Source organism: Cherax quadricarinatus, chromosome 49, assembly GCF_038502225.1.
Source record: "Cherax quadricarinatus isolate ZL_2023a chromosome 49, ASM3850222v1, whole genome shotgun sequence".
Taxonomy (NCBI): Eukaryota; Metazoa; Arthropoda; class Malacostraca; order Decapoda; family Parastacidae; genus Cherax; species Cherax quadricarinatus.
Genome location: NC_091340.1, coordinates 18,739,037 through 18,762,853, shown reverse-complemented (window position 1 = coordinate 18,762,853; position 23,817 = coordinate 18,739,037). Strand labels below are relative to the sequence as shown.

Here is a 23,817-nt window from a genome sequence, read left to right as displayed (position 1 = left end):
TGGGTTTCTAGATGGGTGGTGATCTTGCTTCTTAGGTCCCTTTCAAAGATATTTTATGATATGGGATGTTAGTGCTATCGGTCTGTAGTTCTTTGCTGTTCCTTTACTGCCCCCTTTGTGGAGTGGGGCTATGTCTGTTGTTTTTAGTAACTGTGGGACGACCCCCGTGTCCATGCTTCCTCTCCATAGGATGGTAAAGGCTCATGATAGGGGCTTCTTGCAGTTCTTGATGAACACGGAGTTCCATGAGTCTGGCCCTGGGGCAGAGTGCATGGGCATGTCATTTATCGCCTGTTCGAAGTCATTTGGCGTCAGGATAACATCAGATAGGCTTGTGTTAACCAAATTCCGTGGCTCTCTCATAAAAAATTCATTTTGATCTTCAACTCTCAGTCTGGTTAGCGGCTTGCTAAAAACTGAGTCATACTGGGACTTGAGTAGCTCACTCATTTCCTTGCTGTCATCTGTGTAGGACCCATCTTGTTTAAGTAGGCGCCCAATACTGGACGTTGTTCTCGACTTTGATTTGGCATAGGAGAAGAAATACTTTGGGTTTCTTTCGATTTCATTTATGGCTTTTAGTTCTTCCCGCGATTCCTGACTCCTATAAGATTCCTTTAGCTTAAGTTCGATGCTTACTATTTCTCTGACCAATGTCTCCCTACGCATTTCGGATATATTGACCTCTTTTAGCCGCTCTGTTATTCTCTTCCGTCTCCTGTAAAGGGAGAGCCTGTCTCTTTCTAATTTACATCTACTCCTCCTTTTTCTTAGAGGAATAAGTCTTGTGCATACATCGAGTGCCACCAAGTTAATCTGTTCTAGGCATAAGTTGGGGTCTGTGTTGCTTAGTATATCTTCCCACCTTATATCGGTTAGGACTTGGTTTACTTGGTCCCACTTTATGTTTTTGTTATTGAAGCTGAATTTGGTGAATGCTCCCTCGTGACTAGTCTCATTTTGTCGGTCTGGGGCTCCACGCATACATGTCTGAACCTCAATTATGTTGTGATCTGAGTATATTATTTTTGATATGGTGACATTTCTTATCAGACCATCATTGTTAGTGAAGATGAGGTCTAGTGTATTCTCCAGTCTAGTAGGCTCTATTATTTGCTGGTTTAAATTGAATTTTGTGCAGAGATTTAAAAGCTCGTGTGAGTGTGAGTTTTCATCAGAGCTGCCTCCTGGTGTTATTACTGCAACAATATTATTTGCTATATTCCTCCATTTTAGGTGCCTTAAGTTGAAATCCCCCAGGAGCAAGATGTTGGGTGCAGGAGCTGGAAGATTTTCCAGACAGTGGTCAATTTTTAACAGCTGTTCCTGGAATTACTGGGATATTGCATCCGGAGGCTTGTAGACTACCACAGTGACTAGGTTTTGGTTCTCGACCTTTGCTGCTAAAACTTCCACTACATCATTTGAGGCATTAAGCAGTTCTGTGCAAACAAGTGACTCTGCAATGTACAGGCCAACCCCCCCCCCCCTTTTTGCCTGTTCACTCTGTCACATGTGTGTAGGTTGTAACCTGGGATCCATATTTCGTTGTCCAAGTGATCCTTTATGTGGGTCTCGGTGAAAGCCGCGAACATTGCCTTTGCCTCTGCAAGCAGTCCACGGGTGAAAGGTATTTTGTTGTTTGTTGCTGGATTTAGACCCTGTATATTTGCAAAGAAGAATGTCATCGGACTGGTGGTATTGTTGGTACTGGGGTTTTTTTTCCGGCATTAGTATCTGTATCTGTTGGTTTGGAGTGGAGGCCATCGACTGTGGTTCCACTCCAGGAATGACTGGATTTGGTGTACGATTTCTGCCATTTCCTGCCAGTTTTTTTTTTCCTTCCTGGCACTAAAAAACCTCTCCCTCTTGAGTGGCTGTGGCTACCAGGTTTTCCCATGGCCTGGATGTTTTGTATCTTTTTGTCCCCTTTAGATGGTGTGCCTGGCAATTTAAGTTATAGCACGTCTTTCCTGTACTGAAGAGGTACACAGTTCAGGGTGAAAAAGCTTACAGGAAGGGAGTTTGCATTTTCCTGTTGTCATATGGGCACGGCATTTTCTAGGGTGGTCATAGTTGCACGTCCCGTCTGTTTTCCAGATTTCCCATATTGACAACGTTTCGCCCACACAGTGGGCTTTTTCAATTCATACGCAGATCTGTGTATGACTTGAAAAAGCCCACTGTGTGGGCAAAACGTTGTCAATAAAGGATCATTAAACTGCATGTGTTTATGTTTCCTTCTTTTAGAAGAATCGATGAAGAGTCTCCATTCATCTTCTTTGTATAAGATCCCCATGTGTTCAATAAGGCCAGAAATATTTGAACAGAAAACTAAAGATTCCTCTTGTCAAAGAACTGAGTGAATTCCGCTTCACACTGACGGTACCAAGCGAATGTTGTTCCAGGAGCTAGAAGCCTGTGTTCCTTCAGTCTAGAGCCAAGTAACTATGCACTTTCTTTTGGAAGGTTAGGGTCTCTCACCAAGTCATTGAGCTCAACTTGGTTGAAGGGTTTGGGATCATCATTTGTTGGTGGTTTATAGTCTACTTCCATCTCCTCAGACTGATGAAATTTGCTGTTTCAGGTGGCACAGGTACAAGAATATATTCCGAGTGTGGAACAGGCCTTATTGCTGAAGGAATATTTTATGTACATTATGTGATCTTTAATCTTCTTGTTGAATCCTGCTACTTTAGTCATACAAAAGTGTCAGTCATCATGGTGGTTCATCTGCTCCCGTCATACCATTGGTACTCCAAAGGGCATACATTTAAATTTTCCAACTGACCACATTTGGAGCTTACTGATGCAACTCTTGTAAGCTTTGTGTGGTGCAAATGGTTTGTCCTGGTCTCCAAGTTTTCAACCATAATAAGCAAAGTAGCAGCGCTTCAATAAAGGACTAATGTTGCTCCGGGAATCTGAAGGGGTGAATTGCCCGCAGACATAGCAAAATATGTTTGGTGAATTTATGCAGCCTCTTAACATATTAATAAAATAAAGAAAAATAAAGGAAAATACATTAGATTTAACTTTTAAGTCAAAATAAGATAAGCATTTTAATTGATAATGCCACTTTCTCATTTACTTATGTTATACAAAAAGAGAAAAGTAACTTCTGTATAACTTGACAACCTGATGTAAGAGAGATGAATAAAATACACAATGAATCACTATTTTCCAAATACAGTGGCACCCTGAATATTGGCTGTAATTCCTTCCAGAAAGTCGGCCTAAATTCGAAGCAATATTTCCTATAAGAATTAATGTAAATACGTACAAATAATCCATTCCAGACACCCAAAAATGTTAACAAAAAAAAAATACATTTTTTTAAAGATTAACTATAGTTTACATACAGAAAACAGTGAGAGATAAATATAAATAAATATAAATATTACATACCTTTACTGCAGACTCTTCTTGGCTTATGGAAGTCAGGAAGGAGAAGAGTTTGTTTGGAGGCATGACAAGATACTCCTTCAACATGATGCTAATATCAACTCTACGGCTTATTTATCTATTGATCTAATATGAGATAATAAACAATATAAATAACATAGAAACCTGACATAAACTCTAGAATGAATAATATATGTCATTATGTATGTCAAAATTGGTGGTAGTGGTGTTGTCGTTGTGTTATCAGGGCCACTGGCAGCATAATCCATATAGTGGTGGTGGTGGCGGCGGTGTTGTCAGTGGTGCTATACACCTCCATTAACATTGGAGGAGTTAGTTTCGTGTCCTTTTTCTATCGCTTAATCACTTAGCTTACTTGCTACACTGTTAATGCTACACTTTATCACTGGCTGAAGCTATAGCCTTTACCGACTCCTGCTGCTTTAGTATCGTACATATCTAGAATCACTGAAAAAGGCAAATTCTTCCTTCTCTCTTCCTCCTCCACTTTTGTACTTTGCTACAATTTCTTTCTTCAATTGTATCGTGTTTCTCACTTTCTTTAGTAAGTAAGTAAGTAAGTAAGTAAATTTATTCAGGTATACACAAATACAGTTACATAGAATTATCATACATAGCAGCATATGTGTAGAAAACCTGGGATAACCCAAAAAAGTCAGACAGAGTGACTTATTTCCATTGGGGTCCTTTTACCTTATTATTATAATATAAAGGTTATAATATTTTCTTATTATTCTACAATGAAGATAACATCTTATTATCATACTAAAAAGACTATCTACTACACGAGGGTCATTAAGACTATCTACAATACGAGGGTCATTACTAGGAATAAGGTAAAATTTACACGTATTTTAGCTAAAAAATAGAAAATCATTCCCCTCCCTTTCTGTAGCTTCATTCATCAGACACTTTTTGGCAGTCTTCTTGAACTGGTTCATGCTATGACTGGCTTTGACATGTGCGGGTAGTCTGTTCCATTCCTTTATTGCTGTACAATAAAAGGTGTTTGACGCCTGGCCACTGACTGTGGGTACTACAAAGTTGTGCTCTCTCCCCCTAGTACTATGATTGCTTTGGTTCCCAACCTTGACAAAATTGACAGCAAGATATTCTGGACACTGTTCGTGAGCAATTTTATAAACATGATTTAGCTTCAGTTGTTTTACTCTGTCTTCAACATTCAGCATATCCAACTGCTGTAATTCATCCTGGCCTACATGTTCTCTTGGTCCCAGCCTCAGGATGAATCTTACGATTTTGTTCTGGGTGATTTGCAGTCTATCTTTCAGTTTTTTTGTCAAGGCAGAGTACCATGAAGAACAAGCGTAATCCATATGGCATTGTATAAGGGCTAGACATAGGGTCCTGCGAACCTCAGTAGGTAGACACTGTGCTTGTCTATACAGGAACTTCAGTCTGGCATTCGCTTTCTTTACTACACTGTTCCCTATCAATTCTCCTGACATGCATGGGTCAAAGGGGATTCCCAGATATTTTACTGATGAAACCAAAGTGATGGACTCCCCATTACACTGAACATTAAAATTATTTACCCTTCTCAGTTTATGTTTCGTTCCAAAGAGAATGGCTTCAGTTTTCCCTAGGTGTAATGATAGTTTGTTGTCTACTAACCATTTGCTGCAGGACTCCAGTTCCAGTGTTAAAACATTAGCAATATCTTGTGGGTCTTTACCTGTCACTAACAGAGCACTGTCATCTGCATACAGTAGGAGTTTGCACTTGACACTGATAGGCATATCATTGACATAACATAAGAATAATAAGGGACCCAGAATACTACCTTGGGGAACTCCACATGTTATCGGCAGGGGTTCTGATTCCGTTTTGTTGATTTTGACTATTTGTCTCCTGTTGCTAAGGTAGGACTTAAACCAGTCTACAGAACCTATACCGATAGCTTGAAGTTTCTTACATAATATATTGTGTATCGAAGGCCTTTTGCAGGTCTAAGGTTACCATACCTATGAGGTTCCCTTTTGACATTTCAGTTCTCAGGTAATCCATCAGATTAATAAGGGAGGTATCGGTTGAGTAGGATCTTCTAAAGCCCGATTGATAGCTATGGAGAATGCTGTTGTCATTAAGGTACTTAACTACTTGAGAATACACCGCCCTCTCCAGAATTTTAGATATTATACTGAGTATACTAACAGGTCTATAGTTGCTTACATCAGACATATTATTTTTCTTGAAGATAGGAGTAACTCTGGCCTCCTTGAACCCCTCCGGTACGGTATTAGTGGTGATTGATAGATTTATTATGTGAGCAATAGGGATTGACAGTTCAGAAGCACCATCTTTTAGGAACTTAGACGGGATGTTATCAGGGCCTGTGCTCTTAGTTGGGTTTAACCTGCTTAGTTCTTTTTGAATGAAGTCATGAGATACACTTGCTAGTTGACAACTGTTTGGGGTTACCCCTTTATTGGTATAGTATGTTTGAAACTTATCAGAGTCTGTGTTAAAGGTATTTGATGCAGCTGGTAGTTTACTTACTAGTGTTGATGCAACAGATGTGTAGTAGGAATTAAAGCAATTTGCCACCTTAGATGTTTCGTGGCATACCTCATTATCGATAGTGAGTACTATGTTAGACCTATCTACTGGCTTATGGCTATACCCCAACTGTTTTAGTTGTTGCCAGAGCTTTCTGGGGTTATGCTTATACTCTTCAATTTTTGAGCAGTAGTGCTTTGCCTTTGCTCCTTTTATAAGCCTCTGTACTCTGTTCCTCACCCTTTGGAATTCATTTAGTGCTGCAATATCCTGTCTGTTTGCTTTAAATCTTTTTAGCAGCTGGTCTCTGAATTTCATATTATCTAATATCTCAGTAGTCATCCAGGGTTCAGTTCTTCGTTTAATCCTAACCTCTTTAACTGGTGCAATATTATTAAGAATGGTAGTGAACATTGTTTTGAATTTTTCCCAGGCATCGTTTACGTCCGTGCAACTTGTCATCTCTGTCCAGTCACAATTGTGTAGCCTATTTACCAGTGTTTCTTTACTGTAGTTTCTAGTTGACCTCATTTTTATTGTCCTGTGTAGGCCTATCCTATCCCTAGTGATTTTCCTGGTGCAGTAAATGATGAAATGATCACTAAGACCTGTGGTAATGACGCCTGACTGACTAATGTTCTCAGCGCAGTTACAAAGTATGTGGTCAATTAGGGTGGCTGAGAACTGTGTGATCCGGGTTGGTGTATTAATTAGTTGGGTGTAGCTATTTAATCCTAGAATTTGCTTATACCTTTTGCATAGCCGGTTATTTTGCTGCTGAAAACAGATATTGAAGACGCCCAGTATTATTGTCTCGCAATTGTTTTCAACTCCGGACAAGACTCTGGAAAAGTCTTCTAAGAACTGGTCCTGGGTAGGAGGGCGGTAACTAGTTCCTACTAAGATGGGTTTGGTCTTGGGAAGCAGCACTTCAAACCATAGATTCTCCAGTTTATTGTTATTTAAATCAGGTCTTGGGTTGTAAGCTAAGTCATTTCTAATGTAGGCACATACTCCACCACCCTTTCTGTTCCTATCTAAGCGTTTTATATTGTAACCAAAGGGCTGACACTATGAAGTTTCTTTGGGCCCATGGTGGTTTATTTCACAATTGCACTTAATAAACAAGCACAAAAAACAATGGATTTTAAGGAAATGTTTGGATGAATATGCGTACTATATGCTCATTCACCGAGAGACACAAGGGGACTGACTCACCTACGCAGTGGCGTGCCAGCGGGAAGTGGGCTGAAGTGTATAGTACGGACGATTTACGAGGAACGGGCCAAAATATGGAGCTAAATTTCTGCCCAAAAACTGGCCTAAATTTGAACTAGCTGATAAACGATGTGATTGATATTCGGGGTTCCACTGTATATACCGAAATAGGTACCTTATAGTCAGGCTAATGTTGTCACTGGCTTCAGGTTAAGATCACTGTAAAATTAGTGTTGTGTGGTTAGTGATAGATTAAGATCACTGTACTACTAATGTTATGTGATATTGTCAGGTTAATGTTATGTCACTGTGTCAGGTTAAGATTACTGCAAAACTGTACCACTAGTGTTATGTAGCTGATGTCAGGCTAATATTATGCTACTTTTGTCAGGTTAAGATCACTGTAAAACTAGTGTTATGTCATTGGCTCAGGTTAAGATTGCTGTAACAGTAGTGTTAAGTGACTGGTGTCAGGTTAAGTAAGTGTGGATTTTGGCTTGTTTTGGGGTAATCGCTTGTTTGTGGGGCTCTGTGGGTGGCCCTTTGGGTGATTATGTTCGCTTCTGCAGTTGTCTCAGGTTGTCTCTCTTTCTTCCCTCTTTTGACTTTGTGTTCTCTCTCTCAGCTTCTGACTTTCTGTTCTCATTTTTTTGCAGTCTAGGTATATTGGTATATTGCTGATTCCATTAACTGTGGCTTCTGCTGCAGGATCCTGTTCCACACTGTTGCATTCATGAAAATCAGTTTGATTGGCCGATTTCTTCCCTTCAAGTATCCCCCTATTCTCTGATAATTTATCAACTTAGTCATGTCCTCCTTTCCCGTTTGTTTGCTGATATTTTTAATCTCTTCTTTCTCTCTCTCTGCCATCTTTCACTGTATAGCTTCACTCTAATGGAGCCCATGGATAAAGACTGACCTCTCCCTCTCCTCCTCTTCTCGTTGACTTTCCCTCTACACCTCTGAGTCCCATCTAAACATACATCCTAAACATGCATACAAACATCACATCCTGCAGGGGTGTCTGTTAGTGGTGAGGTCTACATACCCTTTTGGAATATTACATCCTGCAGGAGTGTCTGGTAGTGGTGAGGTCTAGGTACCCTGTTGGAAAATTACATCCTGCAGTGGTGTATGGCAGTGGTGAGGTCTAGGTACCATCTTGGAATATTACATCCTGCAGGGGTGTCTGGTAGTGGTGAGGTCTAGATACCCTCTTGAAATATTACATCCTGTATGGGTGTCTGGTAGCGGTGATGTCTGGGTAACCTCTTGGAATATTACATCCTGCAGGGGTGTCTGGTAGTGGTTAGGTCTAGGTACCCTCTTGGAATATTACATCCTGCAAGGGTGTCTGGTAGTGGTGACGTCTACTCCTGTTACCCTCTCCACTTTTAGCTCCACGGTGTATTCAAAGCTCATAACTACGTGGTCTCTAGCTACAAGGGGCCTTTCATATGTGATGTGCTCCTCCCCTCTCTCTCTGGTAGTATCCCTAACATGTTGGTGCATGAGATTTGCCAGCACCACATCCATCATCTTGGCTCTCCATGTTTCGGGACTCCCATGTGGCACCAGGTTTTCCCAATCAATCTCCCTGTGACTGAAGTCGCCCATGACCAGTAACTTCACTCTACTTGAGTGGGCCCTTCTTGCCACCTCAGCTAGAGTGTCCACCATTGCTCTGTTGCATTCATCATTTTTCTCTCTTGGCCTCCTGCAGTTCTGTGGTGGGCTATACATAACTGCAATGACTACCTTGTGTTCCCTTGACTGAACTGTACCTACTATGTAATCTCTTTCTCCAATCTCGTCCATACCTTGCATTTCTTGATAACCCCACCGGTTTTATATTAGTAGTGCAACCCCTCCTCCCCCCCCTGCTCCCTGCTCCTTCTATCCTTCCTCAGGATCTGATATCCGGGTGGGAAGATTGCATCTGTTATTATCTCAGTGAGTTTCGTTTTCTGTAACCGCTACGATGTCTGGGGACAACTCCTTGATTCTTTCGTGCCACTCCTCACATTTATTCATTATTCCATCCGCATTCATGTACCAAACCTTCAACTTCTTTTCAATAACTGTGGTCTGGAGAGAGAGGTCGGTTAGGGGGAGCAGGGTCCTATAGGGGGTTGGTGTGGGGTGTGGGGGCAGAGGGCCTATGGGGGGTTTCAGTGGGGGTGGGGGTGGGGGTGGTGGTGAGGGAGATGGGGGTGGTGGTAAGGGAGATGGGGGTGGTGGTGAGGGAGATGGGGGTGGTGGTGAGGGAGATGGGGGTGGTGGTGAGGGAGATGGGGGAAGAGGGCCTATGGGGGGTTACAATGGGGGAGGGGGTTGTGATGAGGGGGATGGGGATAGAGGGTACAGTGTGTGAGTTGCTGTGGGTTTCTGTGGGGGTGGGGTTTGAGCTGAAGGGGATGTAAAGGTTACTGAGGGTTACTGTGGGGGTGGGGTTTATGCAGAGGGGGATGTGTGGGTTACTGAGGGTTTCTGTGGGGGTAAGGTTTGTGCTGAGGGGGATGGGGCAGAGGGTGCAGTGAGTGGGTTTTGGGTTAGGTCGTTTGATTGCTTTGGGATTGCCATGGTTGTGTTCCTTCTGTGGGTGGTACTGGAGGGGGATGTGTTTGTTCTTCCACATGGATCTGATATCTCCTGCTCTCCATCTTCCTTGCCTCCCATTCCTCCTTGCGACGTTGCACCCTCTCTTTCAGTGTCATCCTTTCTTCTTGTGTTCTGTCTCGGTCGAGGTACACACTCTGGAACACCTGAGTGTCCCTTAGGTGTGCTTTCTCCTGCAGGATCCGGTTTTGAGCTGACTCTGCCTTGAAAATCACTTTGACTGGACACTTTTTTCCCCTCGCAAACCACCCAATTCTCTGAAAATTTGTCAGCTGAGTCATGTTGTCCTCTCCTATTGCTTTCATGATGCTTTCAATCATTTTTTTTTCTCCTCCTGTGTCCTTACCTCGTAAGTTTCCCCATCTACTTCTTGGAGCCTATAGACAAAAATGGCCCTCTCCCTTTCATCCTCCCATTGTGCTTCCCTGAGCATCCTCTGATATCAAATTAGTTTCTGCCATTGACGCATTGCTTCTTACTGTCTCTTCCCTATCTGGTGTCCCTCTGCTTATTTGTTCCTGGACATGGCAGTTGTCTGTTAGAGCCTCTGTGTATAGTTTAGCTCCTTCATTGACTTTAGTCCCCTCATTAGTTCTTGCTGTTCTCCCTGCCTTTTTCCAGGCCCCCCTTGGGTTAGATAGGGTCATTGCATACAGCATATCTCCTTTGTCCCATACTATCCCCTCATCGGTGACTGATGTAGTAGCTCTTGGTGTCATGGCTGTACTGTCCTTTGGTTCTTTAGGCTGCTTCAGACTCTTTAGTTCTTCTACTAAGCTCTGTATCTTAGCTTCAGCTGCTGTGATTTGTAATTCCCTTTTCCTGCTCTCCTCAGCTATTTCCTTTTCCATTTTCTTGCTGATCTCTTTCAGCCTCCTCCCCTACTCCTCCTCTTTTTGCATGAGCTCTGTCTCCCAGTCCTCTCTCCCAGGTCCACCACTCACTTCGTCCACCATTCCTCTGGTTCTCTGTCCAGGTTTTTGGTGTCCTGTGGTTTTTTTTTTCACAGAAGGAAGAGCTTATGCAAAGGGTGCTGTGGAGGGGGGTGTTTGTTGTGGGGAGAAGGGAGGAGGAGACAGTGAGGGGAAAAGGATAGTGAGCTGGAGGGGGGACAGCAGCAGAGGGAAGAGAGATGGGGGGAAGACTAAGGGGGACAGGGGGAAGAACAATGGGGGGAGGGGAGTAGAAGGAGTAGGGAGGATGAGAAGGAAAATGATCAAATCAAATCAAATCAGATCAAATCAAATCAAAGTTTATTCTCTATAAGGATTACAATACAGGCTTTACAGACTTTGGTTATTGTGCGGTTTACATGTAGTAAAATACTAATTACAGAGGGGGCCACTAGAACATCTAGTATGGCTAGGCATTTCGGGCAAACTTAGATTAATTCTTAACCCTAAATTATAACAAATTGTGGAGTAATTTGACTGAAAACTGACTAAATACTAAGTGACAAATGCTAGTTTGTGAGTTTAGCAATGTGAATGTTTTTGTTTTGGTACTATACATAGTTTCTATATTGGAGTATCACAGGCAAACTTATGACTAGTAAGGAATCATTATTTTAAGATTAGGATACATATTTCTGTGCTTATAGTCAAATGGGTGAGTGAGTGAGTGTAAATGTGGACCACCAGGTGGTTTTTATGTAGTTAGTTGATGGGGTGTATCAGGGAAATAAGATGTTTTCTAACAGAAGTTTTGAAGGTGATGAATGTGTCTGGTGTTCTAGAGTTTTCAGGTAGAGTGTTCCAGAATTTAGGGCCTTTGACATACATTGAGTTTTTGTAAAGGTTTAGTCGGACACGGGGAATGTCGTAGAGATGTTTGTCTATGGTGTTATGACTGTGGGTCCTGTCACAACTATCAAGAAAGCATTTTAGGTCATGGTTAATATTGGAATATTGATGAGGGAGAGAAAGTGGGATAAAGAGAGACAGGGAGTGTGGTTGAGTGTGAGTTACAGAGAGAGGGGGCAAGGGAGAGTCAGAGCGTGTGGAGCATGTGAGTTGGGGAAGATCAGCCTTTAGTGTGCTTGCAGGCCTCGGAGGAGAGGGGAGAGGGAGGAGGAGAATGAAGAGGAGGTGAGGGGGGGAGATGGAGGAGGTATAGGAGGAGGATGATAGAGAGGGACAGAGAGTGTGTTTGTGAGCTAGAGGGTTAGAGAAAGAGAAGGAGGATAGAGATAGTGTGGTTGAGTGAGAGTTAGAGAGAGAGGGAGAGAAAGAGAGAGGGAGAGAGAGAGGGGGGAGGGGAGTGTTAGAGTGTGTGGGGCATGTGGGTTGGGTAGTGTGTGTGTGTGTGTGTGTGTGTGTGTGTGTGTGTGTGTGTGTGTGTGTGTGTGTGTGTGTGTGTGTGTGTGTGTGTGTGTGTATGTGTGTGTGTGTGTGTGTGTGCATGTGTGTGTGTGTGTGTGTGTGTGTGTACTCACCTATTTGTGCTCACCTATTTGTGGTTGCAGGGGTCGAGTCATAGCTCCTGGCCCTGCCTCTTCACTGATTGCTACTAGGTCCTCTCTCTCCCTGCTCCATGAGCTTTATCATACCTCGCCTTAAAACTATGTATGGTTCCCACTTCCACTACTTCACTTTCTAGGCTATTCCACGGCCTGACTACTCTATAACTGAAGAAATACTTCCTAACATCCCTTTGATTCATCTGAGTCTTCAACTTCCAATTGTGACCTCTTGTTTCTGTGTCCCATCTCTGGAACATTTCGTCTTTATCCACCTTGTCTATTCTGCACAGCATTTTATATGTCGTTATCATGTCTTCCCTGACCCTCCTGCCCTCCAGTGTCGTCAGGCCGATTACCCTCAAACTTTCTTCGTAGGACAATCCCCTTAGCTCTGGGACTAGTCTTGTTGCAAACCTTTGCACTTTCTCTAATTTCTTGACGTGCTTGACCAGGTGTGGATTCCAAACTGGTGCTGCATACTCTAGTATGGGCCTGACGTAAATGGTATACAGAGTCTTGAACAATTCCTTACTGAGGTATCGGAACGCTATCCGTAGGTTTGCCAGACGCCCATATGCTGCAGCAGTTATGTGATTGATGTGCACCTCAGGAGATATGCTCAGTGTTATACTCACCCCCAGATCTTTTTCCTTGAGTGAGGTTTGCAGTCTTTGTCCATCTAGATTATATTGTGTCTGTGGTCTTCTTTGCCCTTCCCCAATCTTCATGACTTTGCATTTGGCAGGGTTAAACTCAAGGACCCAGTTTCTGGACCAGGCTTGTAGCCTGTCCAGTTCTCTTTGTAGTCCTGCCTGATCCTCGTCCGATTTAATTCTTCTCATTAACTTCACGTCATCTGCAAACAAGGACACTTCTGAGTCTATCCCTTCCATTATGTCATTCACATAGACCAGAAACAGGACAGGTCCTAGGACCGACCCCTGTGGAACCCCGCTTGTCACAGGCGCCCACTCTGACACCTCGTCACGTACCATGACTCGTTGTTGCCTCCCTGTCAGGTATTCTCAGATTCATTGCAGTGCCTTTCCTGTTATGTGTGCCTGATCCTCTAGCTTTTGCAGTAACCTCTTGTGAGGAACTGTGTCGAAGGCCTTCTCGCAGTCCAAAAAAATGCAGTCAATCCACCCCTCTCTCTCTTGTCTTACTTCTGTCACCTTGTCATAAAACTCCAGTAGGTTTGTGACACAGGATTTTCCTTCCCTGAAACCATGCTGGTTGTCAGTTATACACTTGTTTCTTTTCATTTACTCCACCACTCTCCTCCTGATGATCTTCCCCATGACTTTGCATACTATGCACGTTAGTGATACAGGTCTGTAGTTTAGTGCCTCATGTCTGTCTCCCTTTTTAAAAATTGGGACTACGTTTCCCATCTTCCATACCTCAATTTCAATGGATGTGTTGAAGATCTTTGTTAATGGCACACACAGCATCTCTGCTCAATCTCTAAGGACCCACGGAGAGATGTTGTCTGGTCCCACCGCCTTTAAGGTGTCAAGTTCACATAGCAGCTTCTTCACCTCCTCCTTGGTTATGTGTACCTCATCCAGCACTTGTTGGTGTGCCCCCTTGTTCTGATTTCCTGGAGTCCTACTGGTTTCCACTGTAAATACTTCTTTAAATCTTGTGTTGAGCTCCTCACATACCTCTCGGTCGTTTCTTGTGAACTCCCCATCACCCTTCCTCAGTCTGATTACCTGGTCCTTGACTGTTGTTTTCCTCCTGATGTGGCTATACAACAGCTTCGAGTCAGACTTGACTTTTGATGCTATGTCATTTTCATATTGTCGCTGAGCCTCCCTTCTTATCTTCGGCTAATCTCTTTATTTTCCTGAGTTCTCTGTCTTCTGTACCTTTTCCATTCTCTAGTACACCTAGTTTTTGCCTCCCTACACCTTTGGGTGAACCAAGAACTCATTCTGTTCTTCACATTATTTCTGCTTCCCTTGGGAACAAACCTCTCCTCTGCCTCCTTGCATTTTGTTGCCACATAGTCCATCATTTCTTGTACTGGATTTCCTGTCAGTTCCCTCTCCCACTGAATGTCTTGCAGGAAGTTCCTCATGCCTGAGTAGTTCCCCCTTTTGTAGTTTGGTTTTTCCCATCCTATTCCTGCTACTCTCTCCGCTTGAAGCTCAACTATGTAGTCAAAGCACAGAACCACATGATCACTAGCTCCTAGGGGCCTTTCATACATGATATCCTCGATGTCCAAGCTACTCAAGGTGAATACAAGGTCCAGTCTTGCTGGATCATCCTCACCTCTCTCTCTGGTAGTGTCTCTAACATGTTGATGCATGAGGTTTTCCAATACCACATCCATCATCTTGGCTCTCCATGTTTCGGGACCCCGATGGGGCTCCAGGTTTTCCCAGTCAATCTTCTTGTGATTGAAATCACCCATAACTAGTAACTTTGCTCCCCCCATGTGTGCTCTTCTGGCCACCTCGGCTAGTGTGTCGACCATTGCTCTGTTGCTCTCATCATATTCTTCTATTGGCCTCCTGGAGTTCTGTGGTGGGTTGTACATTACTGCAATTATCACCTTATGTCCCTCAAACTGGATTGTTCCTAATAAGTAGTCCCTTTCACTCATGCCATCCATTCCTTCCATTTTCTCAAAACCCCACTGGTTTTTAATAAGCAGTGCAACTCCTCCTCCCCCTCTCCTCCCTCTGTCTTTCCTGATGATCTGATATCCGGATGGGAAGATTGCATCTGTTATTATGCTGGCGAGTTTTGTTTCTGTGAGTGCTATTATGTCTGGGGATGTCTCCTTGATTCTTTCATGCCACTCCTCACACTTATTTGTTATTCCATCTGCATTTGTATACCACACCTTCAACTTCTTTTCTAAGACTGTGGTCTGGGAGGTATATTGGGGTTGAGGAAGTGGGAGACCTGATAAGGAACTATGGGTGGTTGCTGTGGGAGTGGAGTTTGTAATGCAGTGGGGGGGGCATTGGATGTGGCATTGGTGTTTTGGTTTAGAATGTTTGGTTTCACTGGGGTTGACCTGGTTGGGGGGCTTCTATAGGAAGTTGTGAGGAAGGCTGTATTTGATCTTCTTCCTGGGTCTGGGATCTCCTGTCTGTCTCCTCCATCCCCTCTCTTTCCTCCTTTCGCCTTTGTACCATCTCTCTCAGTTTCTGCCTTTCTTCTCATGTTCTGTCGCGGTCGAGATACACCTTCCTGTATGCCGGGATGTCCCTTAATCTTGCTTTCTCCTGCAGGATCCTGTTCTGAGTCAATTCTGCCTTGAAAGTCACTTTCATTGGCCGGGTTCTTCTTCTTGCAAACCTCCCTATTCTCCGAAAATTTTCCAGCTGGGTCATGTCATCTTCTCCTATTGCTTTTATGATGCTTTCAATTGTTTTTTTTTTCCTTGTTTTCTTGCTTCATATGTTTCCCCTTCAACTTCCTGGAGCCCATACACAAAGACTGACCTCTCCCTTTCATTCTCCCACTGCATATCCTTGTGTATCCACTCATTCAATTTACTTTCCTCCATTGCAGCTTTCCTTTCTTCAGTTTCACTATCTATTGTACTTGGGCTCTGTGGCCTGTCATTTTTCCTTCTCGGCTTTCCCTGGGCTCTGCTGTGGGTTGTTAGAGCGTCCACATATAGCTTAGCTCTTTCATTTACTACAGTCCCCTCTGATAGAGCTTCTATATGCAGTTTTGCTCCTTCCCTACAGTCCCCTAATTTGTGACTGAGGTAGCACTCTCTGATGACTTGCATCTCCCACTTCCTGCTTTCCATATCTATCCTCTCTTCCATTCTCATACTAAGTTCTTCTAGTTTCTTTTCCCATTCATGTTCCCTTCTTGTGAGCTCTGCTGCCCAATCTTCCTTTGTAGATTCATCCTCCTGTCCCTTGGTTTTCCTTCCTGCTCTCTGGCAACCCATTTTTTTTTATTTTGATTGCCTCAGAATGGAAAACTTACGTAATTCTGTGTGTTTGTCAGAGTGTGGGGGGAAGGAAGGTAGAGGAGGAACTGTGGACAGTGGCTATATGGGAGAGAGGGGTGGGGAGGGGAATTTAGTGGGGAATATGGGGAGTGAGAAGGAGGGAAAAGCAAGGGGGTGAATGGGAGAGGGAGAGGGGGGAAGGAGGGAGAGGTGGGGAGGAGGAGGGTGACAGAGAGGGGGTTCATCAGGGGAAGGAGTGAGAGGTTGGTGGGGAGGGGGGAGTGTGTGTGTCTGAGTCTGTATATATGGGTGGGTGGGTGTGTGTGTGTGTGTGTGTGTGTGTGTGTGTGTACTCACCTAAGTGTACTCGCCTAATTGTGGTTGCAGGGGTCGAGACTAAGCTCCCCAGCCTCTTCACTGATCGCTACTAGGTCCTCTCCCACTCTGCTTCCTGAGCTTTGTCATACCTCTTCTTAAAACTATGTATGGTTCCTGCCTCCACTACTTCACTTGCTAGGCTATTCCACTTCCTGACGACTCTATGACTGAAGAAATACTTCCTAACGTCCCTGTGACTCGTCTGAGTCTTCAGCTTCCAGTTGTGACCCCTTGTTTCTGTGTCCCCTCTCTGGAACATCCTATCTCTGTCCACCTTATCTATTCCCCGCAGTATCTTGTATGTCATTATCATGTCTCCCCTAACCCTTCTGTCCTCCAGTGTCGTTAGTCTGATTTCCCTCAACCTTTCCTCATACGACATTCCCCTGAGCTCTGGGACTAGCCTTGTTGCAAACCTTTGTACTTTCTCTAACTTCTTGACGTGCTTGACCAGGTGTGGGTTCCAGACTGGTGCTGCATACTCCAGTATGGGCCTAACATACACAGTGTACAGTGTCTTGAACGATTCCTTATTAAGGTATCGGAACGCTATTCTCAAGTTTGCCAGGCGCCCGTATGCTGCAGCAGTTATTTGGTTGATGTGTGCCTCCAGTAACGTGCTCGGTGTTATGGTCACCCCAAGGTCTTTCTCCTTGAGTGAGGTCTGTAGTCTTTGTCCACCTAGCCTATACTCTGTCTGCGGTCTTCTTTGCCCCTTCTCAATCTTCACGACTTTGCATTTGGCAGGGTTGAATTCGAGAAGCCAGTTTCTGGACCACATGTCCAGCCTGTCCAGGTCTCTTTGCAGTCCTGCCTCATCCTCATCCGAATTAATTCTTCTCATCAACTTCACATCATCTGCGAATAGGGACACTTCAGAGAGAGAGAGAGAGAGTGTGTGTGTGTGTGTGTGTGTGTGTGTGTGTGTGTGTGTGTGTACTCACCTATTTGTGGTTGCAGGGGTCGAGTCCTAGCTCCTAGCAGTTATTTGGTTGATGTGTGCCTCCAGTAACGTGCTCGGTGTTATGGTCACCCCAAGGTCTTTCTCCTTGAGTGAGGTCTGTAGTCTTTGTCCACCTAGCCTATACTCTGTCTGCGGTCTTCTTTGCCCCTCCTCAATCTTCACGACTTTGCATTTGGCAGGGTTGAATTCGAGAAGCCAGTTTCTGGACCACATGTCCAGCCTGTCCAGGTCTCTTTGCAGTCCTGCCTCATCCTCATCCGAATTAATTCTTCTCATCAACTTCACATCATCTGCGAATAGGGACACTTCAGAGAGAGAGAGAGAGAGTGTGTGTGTGTGTGTGTGTGTGTGTGTGTGTGTACTCACCTATTTGTACTCACCTATTTGTGGTTGCAGGGGTCGAGTCCTAGCTCCTGGCCCCGCCTCTTCACCGGTTGCTACTGGGCCCTCTCTCTCCCCGCTCCATGAGCTTTATCAAACCTCGTCTTAAAACTGTGTATGGTTCCTGCCTCCACTACGTCATTTTCTAGGCTATTCCACTGCCTTACAACTCTATGACTGAAGAAATACTTCCTACTATCTCTCTGACTCATTTGTGTCTTCAACTTCCAATTGTGGCCTCTTGTTTCTGTGTCCCCTCCCTGGAACATCCTGTCTTTGTCCACCTTGTCTATTCCACGCAGTATTTTATATGTCGTTATCATGTCTTCCCTGACCCTCCTGTCCTCCAGTGTCGTCAGGCCGATTTCCCTTAATCTTTCTTCATAGGACATTCCCCTTAGCTCTGGAACTAACCTTGTCGCAAACCTTTGTACTTTCTCTAGTTTCTTGACGTGCTTTATCAAGTGCGGGTTCCAAACAGGTGCTGCATACTCCAGTATGGGCCTGACATACACGGTGTACAGTGTCTTGAATGATTCCTTACTAAGGTATCGGAATGCTGTTCTCAGGTTTGCCAGGCGCCCATATGCTGCAGCAGTTATCTGATTGATGTGTGCTTCCGGAGACATGCTCGGTGTTATACTCACCCCAAGATCTTTCTCCTTGAGTGAGGTTTGCAGTCTTTGGCCACCTAGCCTATACTCTGTCTGTGGTCTTCTGTGCCCTTCCCCTATCTTCATGACTTTGCATTTGGCAGGATTAAATTCGAGAAGCCATTTGCTGGACCAGGTGTCCAGTCTGTCCAGGTCTCTTTGAAGTCCTGCCTGGTCTTCATCAGATTTAATTCTCCTCATTAACTTCACATCATCTGCAAACAGGGACACTTCTGAATCCAACCCTTCCGTCATGTCGTTCACATATACCAAAAATAGCACTGGTCCTAGGACCGACCCCTGTGGGACCCCGCTCGTCACAGGTGCCCACTGTGATACATCATTACGTACCATGACTCGTTGTTGCCTCCCTGTCAGGTGTGTGTGTGTGTGTGTGTGTGTGTGTGTGTGTGTGTGTGTGTGTGTGTGTACTCACCTATTTGTACTAGCCTATTTGTGGTTGCAGGGGTCGATTCATAGCTCCTGGCCCCGCCTCTTCGCTGATTGTTACTAGGTCCTCTCTCTCCCTACCCCATGAGCTTTATCATACCTTGCCTTAAAACTATGTATGGTTCCCGCCTCCACTACGTCTCTTTCTAGGATATTTCACGGCCTGACTACTCTATGACTGAAGAAATACTTCCTAACATCCCTTTGATTCATCTGAGTCTTCAGTTTCCAATTGTTACCTCTTGTGTCTGTGTCCCTTCTCTGGAACATCCCGTCTTTGTCCACCTTGTCTATTCCGCGCAGTATTTTATGTCGTTATCATGTCTCCCCTGACCCTCCTGTCCTCCAGTGTCGTCAGGCCAATTTCCCTCAACCTTCCTTCGTAGGACAATCCCCGTAGCTCTGGGACTAGTCTTGTTGCAAACCTTTGCACTTTCTTTAATTTCTTGACATGCTTGACTAGGTGTGGATTCCAAACTGGTGCTGCACACTCCAGTATGGGCCTGACGTAAATGGTATACAGAGTCTTGAACGAATCCTTACTGAGGTATCGGAACGCTATCCGTAGGTTTCCCAGGCGCCCGTATGCTGCAGCAGTTATCTGATTGATGTGCGCCTCAGGAGATATGCTCGGTGTTACACTCACCCCCAGATCTTTTTCCTTGAGTGAGGTTTGCAGTCTTTGGCCATCTAAACTATATTCTGTCTGGGGTCTTCTTTGCCCTTCCCCAATCTTCATGGCTTTGCATTTGGCAGGGTTAAACTCAAGGAGCCAGTTTCTGGACCAGGCTTGTAGCCTTGCCCAGGGCAACATGGGTTTAGAACAGGTCGCTCCTGTCTGTCTCAACTATTGGATCACTACGACAAGGTCCTAAATGCACTAGAAGACAAAAAGAATGCAGATGTAATATATACAGACTTTGCAAAAGCCTTCGACAAGTGTGACCATGGCGTAATAGGGCACAAAATGCGTGCTAAAGGAATAACAGGAAAAGTCGGTCAATGGATCTATAATTTCCTCACTAACAGAACACAGAGAGTAGTCGTCAACAGAGTAAAGTCCGAGGCAGCTACGGTGAAAAGCTCTGTTCCACAAGGCACAGTACTCGCTCCCATCTTGTTCCTCATCCTCATATCCGACACAGACAAGGATGTCAGCCACAGCACCGTGTCTTCCTTTGCAGATGACACCCGAATCTGCATGACAGTGTCTTCCATTGCAGACACTGCAAGGCTCCAGGCGGACATCAACCGAATCTTTCAGTGGGCTGCAGAAAACAATATGAAGTTCAACGATGAGAAATTTCAATTACTCAGATATGGTAAACACGAGGAAATTAAATCTTCATCAGAGTACAAAACAAATTCTGGCCACAAAATAGAGCGAAACACCAACGTCAAAGACCTGGGAGTGATCATGTCGGAGGATCTCACCTTCAAGGACCATAACATTGTATCAATCGCATCTTCTAGAAAAATGACAGGATGGATAATGAGAACCTTCAAAACTAGGGAGGCCAAGCCCATGATGACACTCTTCAGGTCACTTGTTCTATGTAGGCTGGAATATTGCTGCACACTAACAGCACCTTTCAAGGCAGGTGAAATTGCTGACCTAGAAAATGTACAGAGAACCTTCACGGCGCGCATAACGGAGATAAAACACCTCAATTACTGGGAGCGCTTGAGGATCCTAAAACTGTATTCCCTGGAACGCAAGCGGGAGAGATACATGATTATATACACCTGGAAAATCCTAGAGGGACTAGTACCAAACTTGCACACGAAAATCACTCACTACGAAAGCATAAGACTTAGCAGACGATGCAACATCCCCCCAATGAAAAGCAGGGGTGTCACTAGCACGTTAAGAGACCATACAATAAGTGTCAGGGGCCCGAGACTGTTCAACTGCCTCCCAGCATACATAAGGGGGATTGCCAACAGACCCCTGGCTGTCTTCAAGCTGGCACTGGACAAGCACCTAAAGTCGGTTCCTGACCAGCCTGGCTGTGGCTCGTACGTTGGTTTGTGTGCAGCCAGCAGCAACAGCCTGGTTGATCAGGCTCTGATCCACCAGGAGGCCTGGTCACAGACCGGGCCGCAGGGGCGTTGACCCCCGGAACTCTCTCCAGGTAAACTCAAGGTAAACTACAGTCCTGCCTGATCCTCATCCGATTTGATTCTTCTCATTAACTTCACATCATCTGCAAACAAGGACACTTCTGAGTCTATCCCTTCCGTTATGTCGTTCACATATACCAAGAATAGCACAGGTCCTAGGACTGACCCCTGTGGAACCCCGCTTGTCACAGGCGCCCACTCTGACACCTCGTCACGTACCATGACTCGTTGTTGCCTCCCTGTCAGGTATTCTCTTATCCATTGTGTGTGTGTGTGTGTGTGTGTGTGTGTGTGTGTGTGTGTGTGTGTGTGTGTGTGTGATATTCATTGTCAAATATCTACAAAATCCCCAGATAATATTTACTGTTGTTCAGAACAAATAATTTTGAGTAATAATTTCTTAAATAACACTTCTCTGTGGCTGATTATATGACTTCTAACTTTCTTGATAACACTCTGATGCATTATATAAAGAAATTATTGAAGCCTCATTTCTTATTACAAATTCGCCCAATAATGGCTATGGAGATTATATTGTTGATGGCTTCTTTACCAGAGAACATTTTTGTCTATAATGGAGGTAGAACAATGCAATTCATTTACCTGTGTATATTTATACTATGCTAATTTAAACTCAATAGAGATAAGAAGAATGATTAATATTTACATTACCTAGAGAACAATAGTTTTTTTTATTTCCTTATAAGGTACAAATAATGTAGTTTACATGGAACAAAAAATTTGGTAGGTAGAAAACAAAGTTACAAGTTTGTAATACATTACTGCCTCTGTGGCCCGGTGGCCTGGTGGGTAAAGCTCCCGCTTCACACACGGAGGGCCCGGGTTCGATTCCCGGCGGGTGGAAACATTTTGACACATTTCCTTACACCTGTTGTCCTGTTCACCTAGCAGCAAATAGGTACCTGGGTGTTAGTCGACTGGTGTGGGTCGCATCCTGCGGGACAACTCTGTTTGGATGGTCTCAGTGACCTTACATTGAGTGGCTCTATCCCCTCATAGGAAATCAATTTCAAATTCACACTTTAGACTGCCTTGCCCTCTGAAGGGTTAAGGAGCCCAATGGAAATAAGTTAGACAATCCTCGATGACGCACTGACTTTCTTGGGTTATCCTGGGTGGCTAACCCTCCGGGGTTAAAAATCCGAACGAAATCTTTTGTTATCTTGTACTTGTGTAATCCCTCTTTTTTCTGCCCATTCTTTATAAAGGTAATTACTGGCTGGTAGTTGTTCCGACGTTGTTGGGTAAGTTTGGAATCACAGCAGCATTTGCCATCCTGTTCATCTACTCGGCTGAGATCTTCCCAACTGAATACCGCAGTGTTGGAGTTGGTACTTGTACCATGTGTTCTCGTCTTGGTGGTATTCTAGCACCATTCATTGCTTCTCTGGTGAGTGATTACCATATTATTTATTAATTATGCAAATTTTAAATGCTCACAGATTAAAATAATCTATTTTCTTATTATCATTTATTAATTTATTTTATGTCTTTGCAAACAGTACACTGAGATTTTATATTTACAATAGTGGGTTGCAATACAAAGAGAGCCTCTATTATGACTAGGCATTATGGGCCAACTTAACATTATTGGCTTACAGACTACTTAACACTAAGGATTATATCATAGTTGTACAGTAGGATAGTAATTATTTCATAGTTGAACAGTAGGTTATTAATTATAAGTGAATTAAATTTGTATAAGACAAAGGATATATTCATATAGTCTAAAATGCTTATTGTGAAAAACAATGGTTCAGTTATATTCCTGTCAACAATGGATAAAAGGTTCAAAGTGATTGTTGAAGTTATGATGTGGGAGTACATAGGTGAGTATGTGTGTATTGAATATTTAGCATTTAGTCTATGGTGATTAAGTGGCTTTTGAGAAGAGTCTTAAACTGATTTTCAGACTGGGTTACTTTAATATATTCTGGTAATGAATTCCATATTTTAGGGCCCTTTATGTGCATAGAGTTTTTATATAGTATGATACGGACACGAGGTATATCAAAAAGAGATCTGTGTCTTGTGTTGTGGTCATGTGTCCTGTTTAAGTTGGTGAGAAGTTTGAGTGGAGGGTTTATATTTGCGTGTATTGTTCTGTGTATGTAGTAAGCACATGAATAAGTATGGATGTTCTTAATGGTAAGCAGATTCAGACTTTTGAAAATTGGTTGAGTATGCTGGCGGGAGTGGGAATTTGTTATCATTCTTACTGCTGCCTTTTGCTGGGTTATTAGGGGTTTTAGGTGATTAGATGTTGTTGATCCCCATGCACAAATTCCATATTTATTTATTTATTTATTTATTTAATGTCTTTGCAAACAGTACATTGAGATTGTGTATATACAATAGTGGGTTGCAATTCAAAGAGAGCCTCTATTATGCCTTGGCATTATTGGCCAACTTAACATTATTGGCTTACATTCTACTTAATACTAAGAAATAGTATATCATAGTTGTACAGTAGAACATTAATTATAAATGAATCAAAATTTGTATAATACAAAGATATACGTATTTATATTCTAAAATGCTTTTGTGAAAAACAATGATTCAATTATATTCCTGTCAACAATGGATAAAAGGTTCAATGTGATTGTTTCAGTTATGATGTGGGAGTACATAGGTGAGTAAATGTGTACTGAGTATTTAGCATTTAGTC

At 43.5% G+C, this 23,817-nt stretch overlaps 1 protein-coding gene across 2 annotated transcripts in view; it reads left to right on the top strand.

Moving 5' to 3' along the window:
• Positions 1-23,503, top strand: part of LOC128697107 (organic cation transporter protein) — a 444,009-nt gene extending 420,506 nt beyond the window's left edge. The window contains exon 10 of one of the 2 annotated variants that reach the window (XM_070095239.1): positions 22,358-23,503. In XM_070095239.1, the coding sequence (XP_069951340.1) occupies positions 22,358-22,566 (209 nt within the window). In that variant the 3' untranslated portion in view covers positions 22,567-23,503. The remainder of the gene's footprint in view (positions 1-22,357) is intronic. The other variant, XM_070095240.1, reaches the window with a different exon arrangement.
• Positions 23,504-23,817: the final 314 nt, after the last annotated feature.